The sequence below is a fragment of the Biomphalaria glabrata genome, chromosome 10, assembly GCF_947242115.1.
Source record: "Biomphalaria glabrata chromosome 10, xgBioGlab47.1, whole genome shotgun sequence".
NCBI lineage: Eukaryota > Metazoa > Mollusca > Gastropoda > Planorbidae > Biomphalaria > Biomphalaria glabrata.
The window spans coordinates 30206001-30221865 of record NC_074720.1 but is presented as its reverse complement, the minus strand read 5'-3'; the positions used below and the strand labels follow the sequence as shown (position 1 = coordinate 30221865).

At 36.1% G+C, this 15865-nt stretch overlaps 1 protein-coding gene across 1 annotated transcript in view; it reads right to left on the bottom strand.

Moving 5' to 3' along the window:
* Positions 1-15501: 15501 nt before the first annotated feature.
* LOC129928701 (uncharacterized) overlaps positions 15502-15865 on the bottom strand; it is a 62307-nt gene continuing 61943 nt past the window's right edge. Inside the window, exon 4 of the mRNA XM_056044153.1 lies at positions 15502-15760. Within this exon, the coding sequence (XP_055900128.1) occupies positions 15617-15760 (144 nt within the window). The 3' untranslated portion in view covers positions 15502-15616. The remainder of the gene's footprint in view (positions 15761-15865) is intronic.

Genomic DNA, 15865 nt, shown 5'->3' with positions numbered 1-15865 from the left:
AACTTACTGCACAAGTGCGCTTTGGTTCGTGCACCGATAGAGACTAGACTGAGAAGAAATGTTGACATAAGACAGAGATAACGGAGTTTAAGCTTATGTCTTGGACTTATGAAGAAGCTGTGCTCCAGGTAGACATTGATATTTTTTCTTTAATTTCGATGACGCGAGTAAAGTGATGCAGCAGCGAAAATCGAAAACTTGAACGAAAATTGTGCCGAGTATTTCAGAGAGAGAGACGCGGCCCTAGTCGACAGAATAACGCTTTCAGATGAATCGCATAGAAAACGTTTCAGAAAGCCTGCATTTATTAAAATTATTGTGTGTGTGTGTGTGTACATTGTGTGTGTGTGATGAATTGTAATAAAGTCTCGAAAAAACTGAAAAGTCCGATCTTGTTCATTATACGCCCTATGATCGACAAAATGATTCGTTATACAATAGTAATAACAATTCATTACTGAATACTTATAATGACAACTTGGAATGACCAAATTTACGTGAACAACGGCCAGCGAACGTGAACAACGACTGACCAACATTCTGCGACGGCTAGTTTCTCATTTATAGAGTAGCATAAATCGATCCTTCTAGATAGCCCTTGACACCGATAGGACCATAGGACTTACTATCCCCTTCACATGATTCCGTTTTTTTTTAAAGCAAATTAATGTCTCATATAGGAAAATCTACACAATTAAGCCCGGTACACTTAATGTGACCAAATAATACTGACTACTACCTGTTAGCTACTATCTGTTAGCCGTTATGTGTGCTGTCAAGCGTGATACTATAAACACACATACGACTTGACTTAACAGAGTTGAAGGCATTGGTATGACATGCATTGCTATATTAACACATTATATGCGTAAGACGTAATAATCTTCTTGTTTGAAGTAACGTCTATAATGAAAAAAGAAAAGATTTGACAATGACAATGGTGGCACTTATAATCATAACAGTATCGTTGGAGGTGAAGATGATAAAGATGACGCTATTGATGATTAATTACTCTTACATTTGGTATTGATGTGTTAGTAGTTCGGAATGCTACACTAATTATTTAATTGTTAGTTTAGTGTGTGAGCATATGGTTGAGGTAGTGTTGTGAATGAATATAATTATTATTATTTATCACTATTATTAGTAGTACTTTTATTATTAATATTATTATGGAAATGAATTACTTTTCATTCTCTGGCACTGCCAGGGTCGAGCTCTGTTACAGGGAAACACAATGCAGAGTAGTCCCCCCTTAGCAAGTGTCAATTACAAAATGTTCGGATGATGTGGCAGCTCTGCAGCAGTACTGACCTTTGACAGGTAATAAGAATGGCTTCGAATGTGTCTGCGAAGTGAGTGGACATTATCCCTTCGCTTGATTTTATTATTATTATTTAGAGCCGGCCTTAGGCATAGGCAAACTAGGTACCAGCATAGAGATTATATTTTTTCTAGAGAAGAAATAGCGAAACGTGTCCTCTGTGTTATACAGAGCATGGGCGTAGCCAGGATTTTTTTTCGGGGAGGGTTTTGGGGGGGGATCCCCCCCCCCCGATCTCCCCCCCCCCCCCCCCCGCGGAAAAAAAAATATGTGTGTGTGTGTACATAATTAATCTTTATTACATTCTGACCCTTTCGGAAGACGTTTATTGTTTATTGTAGACTCCCCGCCCTTGCTAGCAAGGGGTCTGGGGGAGTTCGCAGCGCTCCCCCAGCGCGGGGCGAAGCCCCGCCGCCGAGCACTATTTCTGGTATTGAAAGCCAACAAAATGCATAGTCTGAGGTATCTACAGTGCATTATCTTGCTATTAAAAAGTTTTATTTCAAAAACCTAATGTGCTATTCTTACTGACTTAGACCCTCTTGCGCCGTTCGGCGCATTTTCCGGCAAGCTGTTTCCGCAACTCTTATTTTGCGTAATTCATTTTGTCGGAAAACATGTCCCGCAAAACCTCATGCGACGCTCTGTCACAACCTTACTAAGGATTCGACTCAAAGTTCGGCATATGATTTCTTTGATTTAGACCCGATCTCTATGACTGACTCCTAAAATCTGTCTTAGCCATCTTTGTTGAGACACATTTAATGATTTTCAATTTCGGCAGAAGACTATTCACACTTAATTAATGGAGCCCAAGCCACTGGTAGAAATTTGTAACCTTTCTTGACTACGCTCTTGGAATTACATGCCTGTATTTCGCTTTAGATTTTATATCGAATAGGAAAGTTTTTTCGTCAAATCATCTGTTGAGGGGTTTTAAACTAAAAAATCTCTGTTTTTTTTTGTTTGTTTTGTTTTTAATTCAAAACCCCATTTAGCTACGATCATAGAATTCGGTGACTGTAGTTTGCTTTAAAATAATATTGAAGAGAGAGGTTTTCAACTCTAAACGCTCTGTAGGGGAATTTTAAACTCAAAACCATCTGGAGGGGTTTTAAACTTTAAAGAAAAAGCCATCTGGAGGAGGGGGATTTAAACTCAAAACCCCTTTGGCTACGCTCATAGATTTTATAGTGTGTAATTTGCTTTTTTTTATATTGAAGAGATAATTTTTAGCTTCAAACCCCAACTGGAAAGGGGGGGGGTTAAACTCAAAACCCCTTTGGCTACGCTCATAGAATTTTGAGTGTGTAATTTGCTTTTTTATATTGAAGATGGAGTTTATCGTAAATTTTGGATGGGGTTTTAAAATCAAAATCTTCCTCAACTGTGTTGTTGGAATTTGGGGATTGTTGTTTGCATTTTTTTTGTTTTGTTTTATAGAAGAGGGGGATTTAACTGCAAAAACCTCTGGTAGGGGGTTTAAAATTCAAAACCCCCTATAGGGGGTTTTAAACTCAAAGCGCCCTGGTAGATGGATTTGTATCTCAAAACCCCCTGATAGGGTTTTTTTAAATCTCAAAACCCCCTGGTAGGGGGATTTAAACTCAAAACCCCCTGGTAGAGGGTTTTCAACTCAAAACTGCCTCGGCTGTGCTGTGGTAAGTGATGATTTAGTATTAAAATCTCACCTAAAATAAACAAAATGAAAGCAAAAATCAGTCACTTAATTCCGCCCCCCCCCCCTGCGGGGGGGGGGATTTCATTTCGGGGGGGGGTTTGAACCCCAAGAACCCCCCCCTGGCTACGCCCATGATACAGAGTACCGGTACATTACGTTTTTAGTCAATTATGTCATTTTACTCTCTTCGCTATTTTTTATTTTATTTTATTTTTCAATTTCACTTTATCAAATTCACTTCGACTAGGACCTATATTTTGTTCCTTCTTCCCTAGTGCTATTAGAGCATGGAATGGGTTGCCTAAGCCAGCAAGTTAACATGCATGACTAGATGCATAACGCGTAGGATGTAATCATATTCTTTTTTAAATTAACGTCTGCGTTGTAAAAGATATGATAGTTTTAATTATTAGTCGGTGGTTTCCCTTTGTTCTTAGATTTTACAGCTTACATGCAGTTGTTTCCCTTGCACCATTTCGTATTTGTCATTAGGCAGGCTAGCAAACTTTACGTTGTTAGTAATCATTTACTTTTTAAAAAACGACAGTGCCTTGATCTTTAATAGGCCACATTTAAACAATACATACATTTTAACAAAAATGCATATTAAATATAAGAAAATCAGGGAAATGAGATTCATAATCAAAGTACACTGTTTCTTTCTCCACAATTTTGACATGTTTTTAGATTTAATTTAATATTATGAAGTGTATTTGTATCGAAGCTTTAAAATTCATATTTCAGTGGGCATTGTTCGAATCAACGAGATGACATGACTCGAACACATAATTCAGGACCAGGAATCCATCCAGAGCTCGCAATATGCGTTCATGAAATAGTCAAAACTTATTCTTTTTTCTTTCGGGGTGGAAGTCGGGGATAATATTTACTATGGCATAGTAAGGGGTTGCAGTGGCGGAGTGGTTAAGCGCTTGGCTTTCGAACCTGGGGTCCTTCGTTCGAATCTCGGTGAAGACTAGGATTTTGAACCTCGGGATTTTTAAGGCGCTCCATCCAACTCTAATGGCTACCTGGGGAAAGTAAAGGCGGTTAGTTGTTGTGCTGCTCGTTAACCGTTAGCCAAAGATACAGAAGACCTTTAACATCATCTGACCTATAGATCGCATTTTGGTATGATAGTTATATCCCCTTGTTTAAGTTCTACCAGGTTATGAATGTAAATAGTCTTGCACGTGTTATGAACTGAATGGTTTAGTCTTCGTTGAAAGTGCGAGAGAGTGTGTTAAGCAGTTAGGTCTTGTCCCCAGTCCAGGAAGGATGGACGGTTGCTTCCTCGACTCGTGGTTTGTGTATTAAATATTTGTTGAAGTTGATGTTTATATTTGTGCTCTATCGGATATTATTAAATTATTAAAGTATTATTTGTATTATCCATATAGGCCTACATTTGGAGTTGGAGTTTGTTTAGTGATAATTGTTCGTATTTGAATAACCCTTAATGAGCCAAGCAAGCATTAATTAATTGGAATTGAGTAATTGTCTAACCCCTAACGAGCCAAGCCAAAGACAAGCAAGAATAGAACCCTTACAGCGTCTCGAGTTCGAATCCATGGGAAGGAAATTTGAGAAGGCTCTTGGGTTCTGACAACTCTAAGGCGTATCCGACATACGTTGTGGAAGTTAAGGTCGTGGTCATTCTTCCATCTTGACTTCAAAAAGTCTTAGTAACTCTAGATTTTGACTCATACATAGACCTTTAGTAAACACGCAAAATAATGATAAATATGTTGATGAAGATTATGCGTAAAATTACAAAATTTAAAAAGCAATTTAGAACAGATCATTGCAATAACATAACTACTTTAATAACACAAAACAATTCTCAGCTTGCTACTATCAGTTGACTGTACATTAAAAAAAATTAATTAATTTACTAATACAAAAAAAAATAAAATAAAGAAGAATCCCAATTTTTCACTAACAGTTAACCGACCGAAACATTTATTTTTATTAAATTAGCTTTCAAGACACAATGTAGACCCAATGTAGACAATGTAAACACCTATTTCAGACAAATTTAAACACGTAAAATAAACACAATCTTTATAAACACAAAGCTTATCTAAGGGATAGAACAGCTAAATCGGTAGTATATATATTTCAATATAGCAGGAATAAGCTCCCTTTTTCTATATGAAAGAAAATTAATTAATTACCACTGATTTGTTAATTTTATTTTTTATTGATTCATTCATTGTGAATGCGTCGTGCCTAGAACTTAATGTGTCGTTTGATCAAAGGAAAGGATTTTTAACAGACTTTTTGGGGGTTGGTGGTCTCTAAGATTGTGGCACAGACGCTCTTAGTAATGTTTTGCTTTAGAACCGTATTTAAATAAAAAAAAAAAACTTAAATATTTTTATTCAGCGACCTTGACCTAGTGTATCACGTGACCATAATATGTATTGAACGCTTATTTATCTTGACCATTAGCAGACGACGGATGCAGCCCTGAAGTAAATCAGTTCCACTTGACGCTCTAATTGTTAGAAACAAAACATTGACGCTGGGGTAAGAAACAGACAGGCCTTGAATTGTCTTCTTTCTGAGTCTTTCTTTCTTTTTTGTATTCCTTTATCATATATCAGTTGGGATTTCTCTATGATCTCCTTAATTCTCTCTCTTTCTCTCTCTCTCTCTCTCTCTCTCTCTCTCGGTTCACTTCTATCTCCCTCTCCCTTTCTTGCATTCTCTTTTTTTTCTCTTTCTCTCCTGATATCTATTTAATTCTCTTTTACTCTTTTTAAACTCCGTTTCTTTATCTCAATGTTTTCTCTTTTCCTTGCTTTTTTTTTTATCTCATTGTCGCTGTTGTTGTCGTTGTCTCTATTTCTCCATTCCTCTTTATTTCTTTTTCTATCTCTTTCCTCACTTTTCTCTCTCTCCCTCCATCTCGTTCCCATGTTCTCTTTCTCTAATTTCTCTTTCCTACTCTTCCAAATATTCCAAACATGTGTGTGTATCCGTCCTTCAAGCCAGTATTTTGTATAGTGTTTGTTGGTTTGTGTGTGTGTGTATTTATTCTGCGTGTATGTATTCTAAGAGAATGAATATGTGTTGTTTGTATGATGTAGTGTGGTCTAGGTTGAAACAAATAGTCTATCACAAAGTCTCGGTCTGTTTCTCTCCGCCTGTTTATTTCCTTGACCGTTCCAGTAAGTAGATCTGTGTCCTAGAGACCTGGTCGACAGCATCCATTAGGATGGAGAGTCCCAAGGTCAGTTGCGGCCCGCTGGACATGACCTTGACATGAAGATGACATTGGCTACATTTTGGACAGTTTATTGTGTTGGATATTGGAGGGGTGGGTGATATAAATAGTGAACGATTTAATGTATGCATGTGTGATGTATGATATATATTACGGTGCTTACGCACACCTGAATCAAAAATACAAATGCCCGTCTCTATTTATTTTTGAGCTTTGACAAATCTTATAACATAAAGTCATCGTTTATAAGGTTCAACGAAATGGCTATCAAAGAGAATACTGAGATGACGTACATCTCTCTCTCTCTATCTATCTATCTGACTACTGTCTGTCTGTCTGTCCTGAGCCTTATACTTCTCTTTTACGTCTGAACCCGGCGGGTCCGTGTCCAATGGGGGTCCACAAATGCACTTTAAAAAAATAAAAAAACAGAGGTGTTGACTGTGCCGAATACTTATACGATTTATTTAGTGTTGAGTGTTAGAGCAGGGGTGGGCAAATTACGACACGCGGGCTGCATGCGGCTCGACGGAGTGTTTTATGCGGCCCGCGAACACCTACAGAAATCAGGTGTACCCACAAATTATATACATAAAAAATTTAAATATATAAAAAATAAAATAATTTTAAATATTTCTTTATATATATAATTGTAACTTCTGATTCTTATCATTTATGATGAAGAGGCTAAGAAACAATGTCTCTACACGTCATTCTAAAAAGTTTAAAGTCAACGAAGACTATTCTGATCGTCAATACCTCGTTACGTCAGTCAAAGACACAAACTCAGGTTAGCATTTATGAAGAACTAGGTTGAATATTTAATAATACTTTTTAATCTAAAGTATTTACATTAGTAGCTAAATATTTACACAAATTACATAATCATCAATTAAAAAAACTCACCAGTCAACCTTAGGGATCGAAGATGGAGGGACGCAATGAGCGGAGAATCATCTCTACCTCCCCTCCCCTGAATCCTGTGATGTCTATATTATATAATGACTCAGGAGTCATTTTTTTCTACACAGTGTCATGATTGTTTTTTTTTTTCCATTTTGTCAGCTTTTCTTTAGTTAGAATCGTTATAGTTTATTATAACGTCACCGATAGCCCATAGCCTAAGGATAAAATATATATTAACATTTTAAAATTATTTTCAAAATTAAGGTCACTAATTAAAGAGGGCCAAATTTTTCGGTGCCTAATTTTCCGTCTTGTCAAAAAGTGCCTAATTATCCGTTGCATAAATTTCCGGGTGCCTAATTATCCGGGTGCCTAAATTTCCGGGTGGTTTACTATCCGGGTGCCTAAATTTCCGGGTGCCTAAATATCCGGTGCCTAAATATCCGTAAATATGCGGTGCCTAAATATCCGGTGCCTAAATTTCCTAAATTCAAAGTAAATGAATTTAGGATGGTGTGTCCGACTGATTTTAACAACCTGGCCAGATAGACGTACACACGTAGGCTTATATAGTTTACTGAGGTGCAGTCCATAATGACAAGACCACCCTGTTTTTTTTCCCTTGCGCGTTAAACGATTATGCAATAGTATCAGTTGTATTTTTCGTGGTCAGACAAGAAAATAGCACATCGGCATGGTTAGTCAAGCATGTGTTATACACTATTAAATAGCTATACAGGTAAAATGTTTCTTAAAACGCCAACGATTTCGTTTCTATTTCTTTAGTTACTAGATCTAAATTTGAAATTCTGAATCTATGTTATTTAATGAGATTTTAAACTTTACCGGTGTAAGTAAGATTTTCCGTTATATAATAAGTTAATATAATTTTTAAAAAAGAGTACCATTCTTTCTAAGGTTTTAATTCAAGGCAAAAATACGAGCACACATATTTATTTAGACATCTTTTTTTTATTTTACTGTGAATTAACGTTTATCTAAGAAACATATTCCTTATTACTGATTTTATTAATATAATAAATATTTCTAAAATGTTAAAAGATTAAGATAGAACCGTATGCATACAGTCCGATGATTATATCTATATAGGTCTAGTTCAACCCCGCCCCCCCCCCCCCCCCAAAAAAAAAAAAAAAAAAAAAGTAATGAAAAGTTTGTATAGTTTAATTAATTTTCTTTAGTTTAGTTTAACTATATTTTGCAATTCATGATAAACATTTAAACTACTTTATTTTAGTTGAAAACTAGTTTTAGTTTAACTTTTAAAAGTTAGTTTAGTTCCCATCACTATTGGTACTAGGAAGAAGTACCAATAAAAAAATGCTTTAAAAAAAATATACTGATATATACTTAGTAGATAGACTTGTTTTTGCTTTACTCAATGTAGGGCAGGGGGCCCATCATTGCATTCATGAACCCGGGCCCATGAGTACCTTGCTACGTCATATGTATGTTTCACATTAATACAATTCTCGGAACGCTATAAAATAATTTCCCCTCCGACATTACACATTATTGCGAATACGGCATTGAAGTACATTGACTCCAGACTAAGTATTTCAGTGTTAGAAACCTTATTTATGATCCATTCTAAGGTTTCTTTCCATTTTGCTCTCGAAGTTAGACACTACATCATCTATAGACTGCCTGCCAGTGTGTACGATCAAATACCTTGAATGATGTCTTGGAGTTTTATTACATCGGGTGGGCAATACAATACAAGGGAGCTCTGGATCTAGATCTATATGTCTTGCACAAGCAGCAGCTCATAAATTATTGATGGGCACTACAGAATCAAATAAAAATCAATCCAAGAAAATATTTTCCTAATACCCCCAGGAGTCGTTGATCATGATGTGTGAAAAGACGCAAGCAGGGACTCAATAATGAATATGCTGGACTCAGACTAGATGTTCATATATATTGTAATAAAAGGAAAGATTTATATCGAATGTGATTAATTGATACATTGTCTAACATTCTGCAGCCATTTTTTTCTGTCTGGCTATATAGCGAGAGTATTGTTAATCATTTTAAGCGTCCTAGGTTCCTACAAGCTTTTTTCATCTTGTTTTTGTGTCTTGAGTTCTTCTAGATGGTCTAGGTGGCCGAATAGTAAAACGCGTGGCTTCCGTATGGAGGGGTCTCGAGTTTCGAGTTCGAACCTGTTTCGAATCCCAGTGAAGACTAGGATTTAGAAGTTTGGGATAAGTAGATGTCCCCTGTGGCCACTCAACTCTAATGAGTACCTGACGGACACAGGGGAAGTAAAGGCGGAAGCCCCTAGTGCTTGCTACAAGAAACTCTCGTCAATTTTCTATCTTTTGGACTGATGAGCTTTACCCCCCCCCCTCCCGATAGATTACAAGACCAGAAGGAGGACCATTAATGACCTTGCTCTTGATATATTCATGAAAAGGTATTTAATAGATTTCCGATACAGACTTACTCAACAAGAAAGTTGTGTGTGTTGTACGCGACTCCATAAATAACAGGCTATTGGTATATCTAGTGTATTGGAGATTTTCACCAATCACTTAACAATGTCAAAGAGGCTAAATGGAATCACAAAATTGCCAACTAAAAAAAGTTAAAAAAAAAAAAAGAGCTTAAAATAGATTTAATCTGCAGTGCTAAAAAAGTCATAATTAACTTGTTAAAAACATAGCTTGTAAACACTTCCTGTATCAGATGTACAACAAATGCACCAAAAAAAAAAAAAAACCCACAAAAAACTTACAATTTTTACGTTTTCCGCTTTGTAGAAAAATCTCATGGAAATAATGATAATCGAAGAATAAAATAAATTTTATAAAAATTGTTTACACTTTTTAACAATTTAGGTTTAAATTACTAAACTATTTCGCATATAGCACAAAGTCATTTTTTAAATTATTATTTATTATTATTATTTATTGTTTATTGCGTCTGTTTATATCCAAATCTCTCCCAGTCGCCCTCTTTTCATTTTCAAACGTTTCTTTTGGCTCCATTTTTTTAACACCACATTTCCTCATATCGCTTTCTTGTCTAATTACAAAGCTAATATCTACTCACTGTGTCTGTCTGTCTGGTAAAAAATGTGTTGAAAATTGTGTACACTTTTTTTTTAATGGCAATTCATTATTTTGTTCAATAGCAACAAGAAAACTAATACTTCAGTATTCACAGATATTGCTAAATTTGTTGGGTTTAGTCCCCATAAATAATTCTCCGAAATCCCGCACAATGGTTAAGTCAGCCCTACTATTTAGTGACGTGTGAATACAGAGTACATTACCTGTTCCCCCCCCCCCTTTTTTATTTTCGCCGCTAAAGCTACGTTGGGTAACTCTAGTCCGACTTGCAGGTCACAATGGTTAGGGCTCGTAAAGTAATTCTGTACGTAAAAAAGGAATAAAATACAAACTCTTAATTTTCACTTATTATCCCATAACCCTACCCAAACTTGGCCCCGCGAAATCCGTTTCGCTTAGGGCCCGACAATGGTTAAGCCCGGCCCTACTATTTAGTAACGGGTGAATACTACTTGTTCTCCCCCCCCCCCTCTTGTTTTTTTCGCCACTTTAGTTACGTTGGATAACTCTAGTCCGACTTGTAGATATAAAAGAGTGATTTTTTCTTTACTTCTTGGTGTCCAAAATTTGAACCATGAAGAGAATTATATATTTAGATAACAATGTTCACGTGGCCTCCTGATTTCCCAATTGCTCCTGGTGATCTGAAATTGTAAAGTATGCGAAAAGTCCTGGAATTATGAAATTATTAAAATCTCCTGTAAACTCATAAAAATGTCCTTAAAAATAGACAAAATAGTCATTTTGGGGTGTCATTTAATATGGTAAACGCCAATCCTACGCGCGATAAAAAAAAACGGCATTGCCAGCTTCATTTAATAAAATCCTATTGTAAAAAATATATTTTATATTACAAAATCTTAATTTTCACTTATTATCCTTGTCCCTACCCTGACTGGGCCCCCCGCAATCCATTTCGTAAAGGGCCCCACAATTGTTAGCGCGGGCCTTGGATGTGACCCCTGTAAAAAAGCCATCAAAGATAACTCTAGAATATAAACTCGTATCGCATGAGCACAAGGATTGCATATCATAGTATTATAGAGCTAGGTGTTTCTTAACAATATCATTCTCATAGTATTATAGAGCTAGGTGTTTCTGAACAATAGCATTCTCATAGTATTATAGAGCTAGGTGTTTCTTAACAATAGCATTCTCATAGTATTATAGAGCTAGGTGTTTCTGAACAATAGCATTCTCATAGTATTATAGAGCTAGGTGTTTCTTAACAATAGCATTCTCATAGTATTATAGAGCTAGGTGTTTCTGAACAATAGCATTCTCATAGTATTATAGAGCTAGGTGTTTCTGAACAATAGCATTCTCATAGTATTATAGAGCTAGGTGTTTCTTAACAATAGCATTCTCATAGTATTATAGAGCTAGGTGTTTCTTAACAATAGCATTCTCATAGTATTATAGAGCTAGGTGTTTCTTAACAATAGCATTCTCATGTAGGTTCATATTTTATTTCTGTAGTAAGCATATCATCTTCTATACTATCTATATTATAAAGTAGAATGTGAGGTGTATGTATGTATGTATGTATGTATGCATGGGCGTAGCAAGGGGGGGGGGGGGTTTGGGGGTTCAAACCCCCCCCCCCCCCGAAATGAAATCCCCCCCCCCCCAGGGGGGTCGGAATTTAGTGAATGATTTTTTGCTTTGATTTTGTTTATTTTAAGTGAGATTTTAATACTAAACCATCAATTGCCCCAGCACAACCAATGGGGTTTTGAGTTTAAAACCCCTTACCAGGGGATTTTGAGTTTTAAACCCCATACCAGGGGGGTTCGAGTTTAAAAACCCCTACCAGGGGTTTTGAGTTTAAAACCCCCTACTAGGGGCTTTGAGTTTTAAACCCCCTACTTGGGGTTTTTGCAGTTAACCCCCCCCCCCTCTTCTATAAAACAAAACAAAAATACACACGAAAATCCCCTAATTCCAAGAGCACAGTTAAAGGAGATTTTGATTTTAAAACCCCCTCCAAAATTTACGATAAACCTCTCTTCAATATAAAAAAGTTAATTAGGTACTCAAAATGTTATGAGCTAAATGGGTTTTGACTTAGTTTTTAGTTTAAACCCACTTCAGCGGGGTTTGAAGGTAAAAACTACCTCTTTAATAATAAAAACAAAGCAAATTATACACTCAAAATGTTTTGAGTGTAGTCAAAGGTGTTTTGAGTTTAAACTCCCCTCCAGTGGAGTTTGAAGCTAAAAAGTACCTCTTCAATATAAATAAAAGCAAATTACTCAAACTAAAATCTATGAACGCAGCCAAAGGGGTTTTGAGTTTAAACCCCCCGCCAGGGGGGTTTGAGGCTAAAAAATACATCTTCAGTGTAAGAAAAAAAGCAAATTACGCACTCAAAATGCTATGAGCGTTGCCAAAAGGGGTTTTGAATTTAAACCACCATTCAGAGTGGTTTGGTGCTAAAAATACCTCTTCAATATAAAAAAAAAAGCAAATTGCACACTAAAATTATTTGAGCGTAGCCAATCCAATCTGGAGTTTTGAGTTTAAACCCCTCTTATACAGATGGCGTTTGTTTAAAGTTTAAAACCCCTCCAGATGGTTTTGAGTTTAAGATCCCCCTACAGAGCATTTTGAGGTGGAAAACCCCCAACAGATGATTTTGACGATAAAACTTCTCTTTTCGATATAAAATCTAAAGCAAACTACAGTCACTTAATTCCAAGAGCGTATTCAAGAGTGGTTACACATTTTTACCAGTGGCAGGGCTCCCTTAATAAACTGCAGTGAATAGTCATCTGCCGAAATTGAAAAACACTAAATGTGGCTCAACAAAGATGGCTAAGACAGATTTTAGGAGTCAGTTATAGAGATCGGGTTTAAATCAAGGAAATCCTATGCCGAACTGGGAGTCGACCATTTAGTAAGATTGTGAGAGAGCGACGCATGAGGTTTGCTGGACATGTTCTCCGACAAAATGAATTATGCGTAAGAAGAGTTGCAATGATATCCTAGTACAACTTGACGCCACTCATTCATTGAGGTCCTCATGGCAGGTGGGAAGAGGTTTCAGATATTACCAGTGACAGATTTTTATGGAAACAGCTTGACGTCAAATGCTCCGAACGGCGCGGTAGAGTCTAAGTCAGTAAGAAAAGCACATTAGGTTTTTGAAATAAAACTTTTTAATAGCAGGAAAATGCAGTGTAGATACCTCAGAATATGCATTTTGTTGGCTTTCAATACCAGAAATAGTGCTTGGCGGCGGGGCTTCGCCCCGCGCTAGCGCTCCCCAGATCCCATTGCTAGTAATGGCAGGGAATCTACAGTTTTATGGAAACAGCTTGACGGCAAATGCGCCAAACGGCGCGGGAGGGTCTAAGTCAGTAAGAATAGCACATTAGGTTTTTGAAATAAAACTTTTTAATAGCAGGAAAATGCACTGTAGATACCTCAGAATATGCATTTTGTTGGCTTTCAATATCAGAAATAGTGCTTGGCGGCTGAGGGAGCTCCTAGCGCTCCCCCAGACCCCCTTGCTAGTATTCGAGGGGAATCTACAATTTTTCCACTAACTCATGGAAGAACCTATTTTAGGGCACAATAAACGTCTTCCGAAAGAATGAAGAGTCAGAATGCAATAAAGATTATGTACTAACACACACACACACATAAATACATATTAAAAAAAATTTCGCGGGGGGGGGGAAGAAAAAAAATCCCCCCCCCCGAAACAAAATCCTGGCTACGCCCATGTATGTATGTATGTATGTATGTATGTATGTTACTTATAGACATCAAAACCGCTTGACCAATCTTGATAAAACTAGGCAGGAATGTTCCTTGGGTACTAACTTAGATCGTAGTGTATGTATTGTAGCCCTAAAACAAACTTAAGACCCTAAAAAAAAAAATAAAGTTGTCCGACTCTATTAAAGCTATAGTATTTTATGGATCTAGGCCATGTCTACAAATTTTAAGAAATACACTTTGCGCTGATAGTTTTTTACTTTGACACATAAAAATACAAAAGAAGGTCCATTGATTTCATTATGTAATCAAATTAACCTTCAAATTTGTGTTTCAAAACCATTTTTTTACATAAATTAGTTCCTTATATTTGTGACTACAGATTTCCTGACGAACATTCTTTCATTAAACACTACCGCAATGTTTCTTAACAATATCATTATCATGTATGTTTATATATTATTTCTGTAGCAAGCATATAATGTATTATAGAGCTGAGTGTTTCTTTTAACAATATCATTGTCATGTATGTTCATATATTATTTCTGTAGTTTAAAAAAGGAATACAAGTTAGAACAAGTAATATTAATAAAATGAAGCATGACATTATTCCATTATAAAAGGTATGTCTATCTATAAAAGCGATCATACGTCTCTTACTAAATAATCAATAATTGAAAAACAATTGTCCTAGCTTGTATAAATGCTGTGATTTTTTCTCTATTCGATAGGGGTGGTATATATTCAATCGTTACAACCTTCAGTAAGAATGTTTTTGAAAAATCATTAATAAAAGAAAAAAAAAAAGAAACTCAAAACTCATTTTCTCAAGCAATTAATGCAAACATCATTTCTTCTTGCTCTGAGATCTCTGGTCAGAGTGACATTGTTAGTACTAATGACTGAGTGTCCTGCACGGGCAGTGACCCATAGGTTTTAAGTGTCATTTCGCTGTAAGCATTTCCGTTAGTCGATAATTTTTATTTCCATTAGAATAATGTATTAGAACTTCATGTCTAGACATCGACACTGACCGTTAGAACAGACAACCGGGAAAGAAAAGTTGAAAAGGCAGACGCCAATTATTTTTGTATTTCATATTGTATAAAAGTCATTTTATACTTAATATGACTTTACCTATAAAAGAAAATAATATTTTATCTTGACATACATGGCACTGACGGCAATTTCATTTTATGCTCGTCCATGTTTTAGTTCTGCATGTCAATTAGAGACTTACATCTCTGCTAAGTCATTCATTTTCATGTCTGATTCAGGCAACCCGTTCCATGCTTTTATGCTCTAGGGAAGAAGGAGCACTTGTACGAATACTTATGAAAGAAAACGTAAGGAGAATAACATTGATATTCAAAAAAAACTTTGTTAATTGATTAGAATAATTATACACATCTGCCCGAACAATTACTGCATGTGGTTACTGGCACGCCATACATTGTTTTAAACACTTGTCCTAATGAAAGAAAATCAATCTTAAACATTTAAATAGTAAAAAGAAAGAGTATAGAACAAAAGATTTACTAGTTTGGCAGCTTTGTTTTATTTCTTCATTCTTCTCATTAGAACGGCCATTTTCTTTCCAAAAATAAAGAAACAAAACAAAACAATGTCATGGAAGAATCGTTTCATGTCTAGATCTCGAGACACAGTTTGTTGTCTGGACACGGCTCATTGGAGGGGTCAAATCTTTTGCCTATGATCTGTCTCATGTTCGAGGAGGCCACCATCTTCCTCATCCTTGAGTAAACTTCTAAGTACATGTCGAAACAAGCAACCTGTTAGTGCACAAAGAAACAGAGAGGTTAAAAATTAAACTTGTTAGTGCACAAAGAAATAGAGAGGTTTAATATTAAACCTTTTAGTACACAAAGAAATAGAGA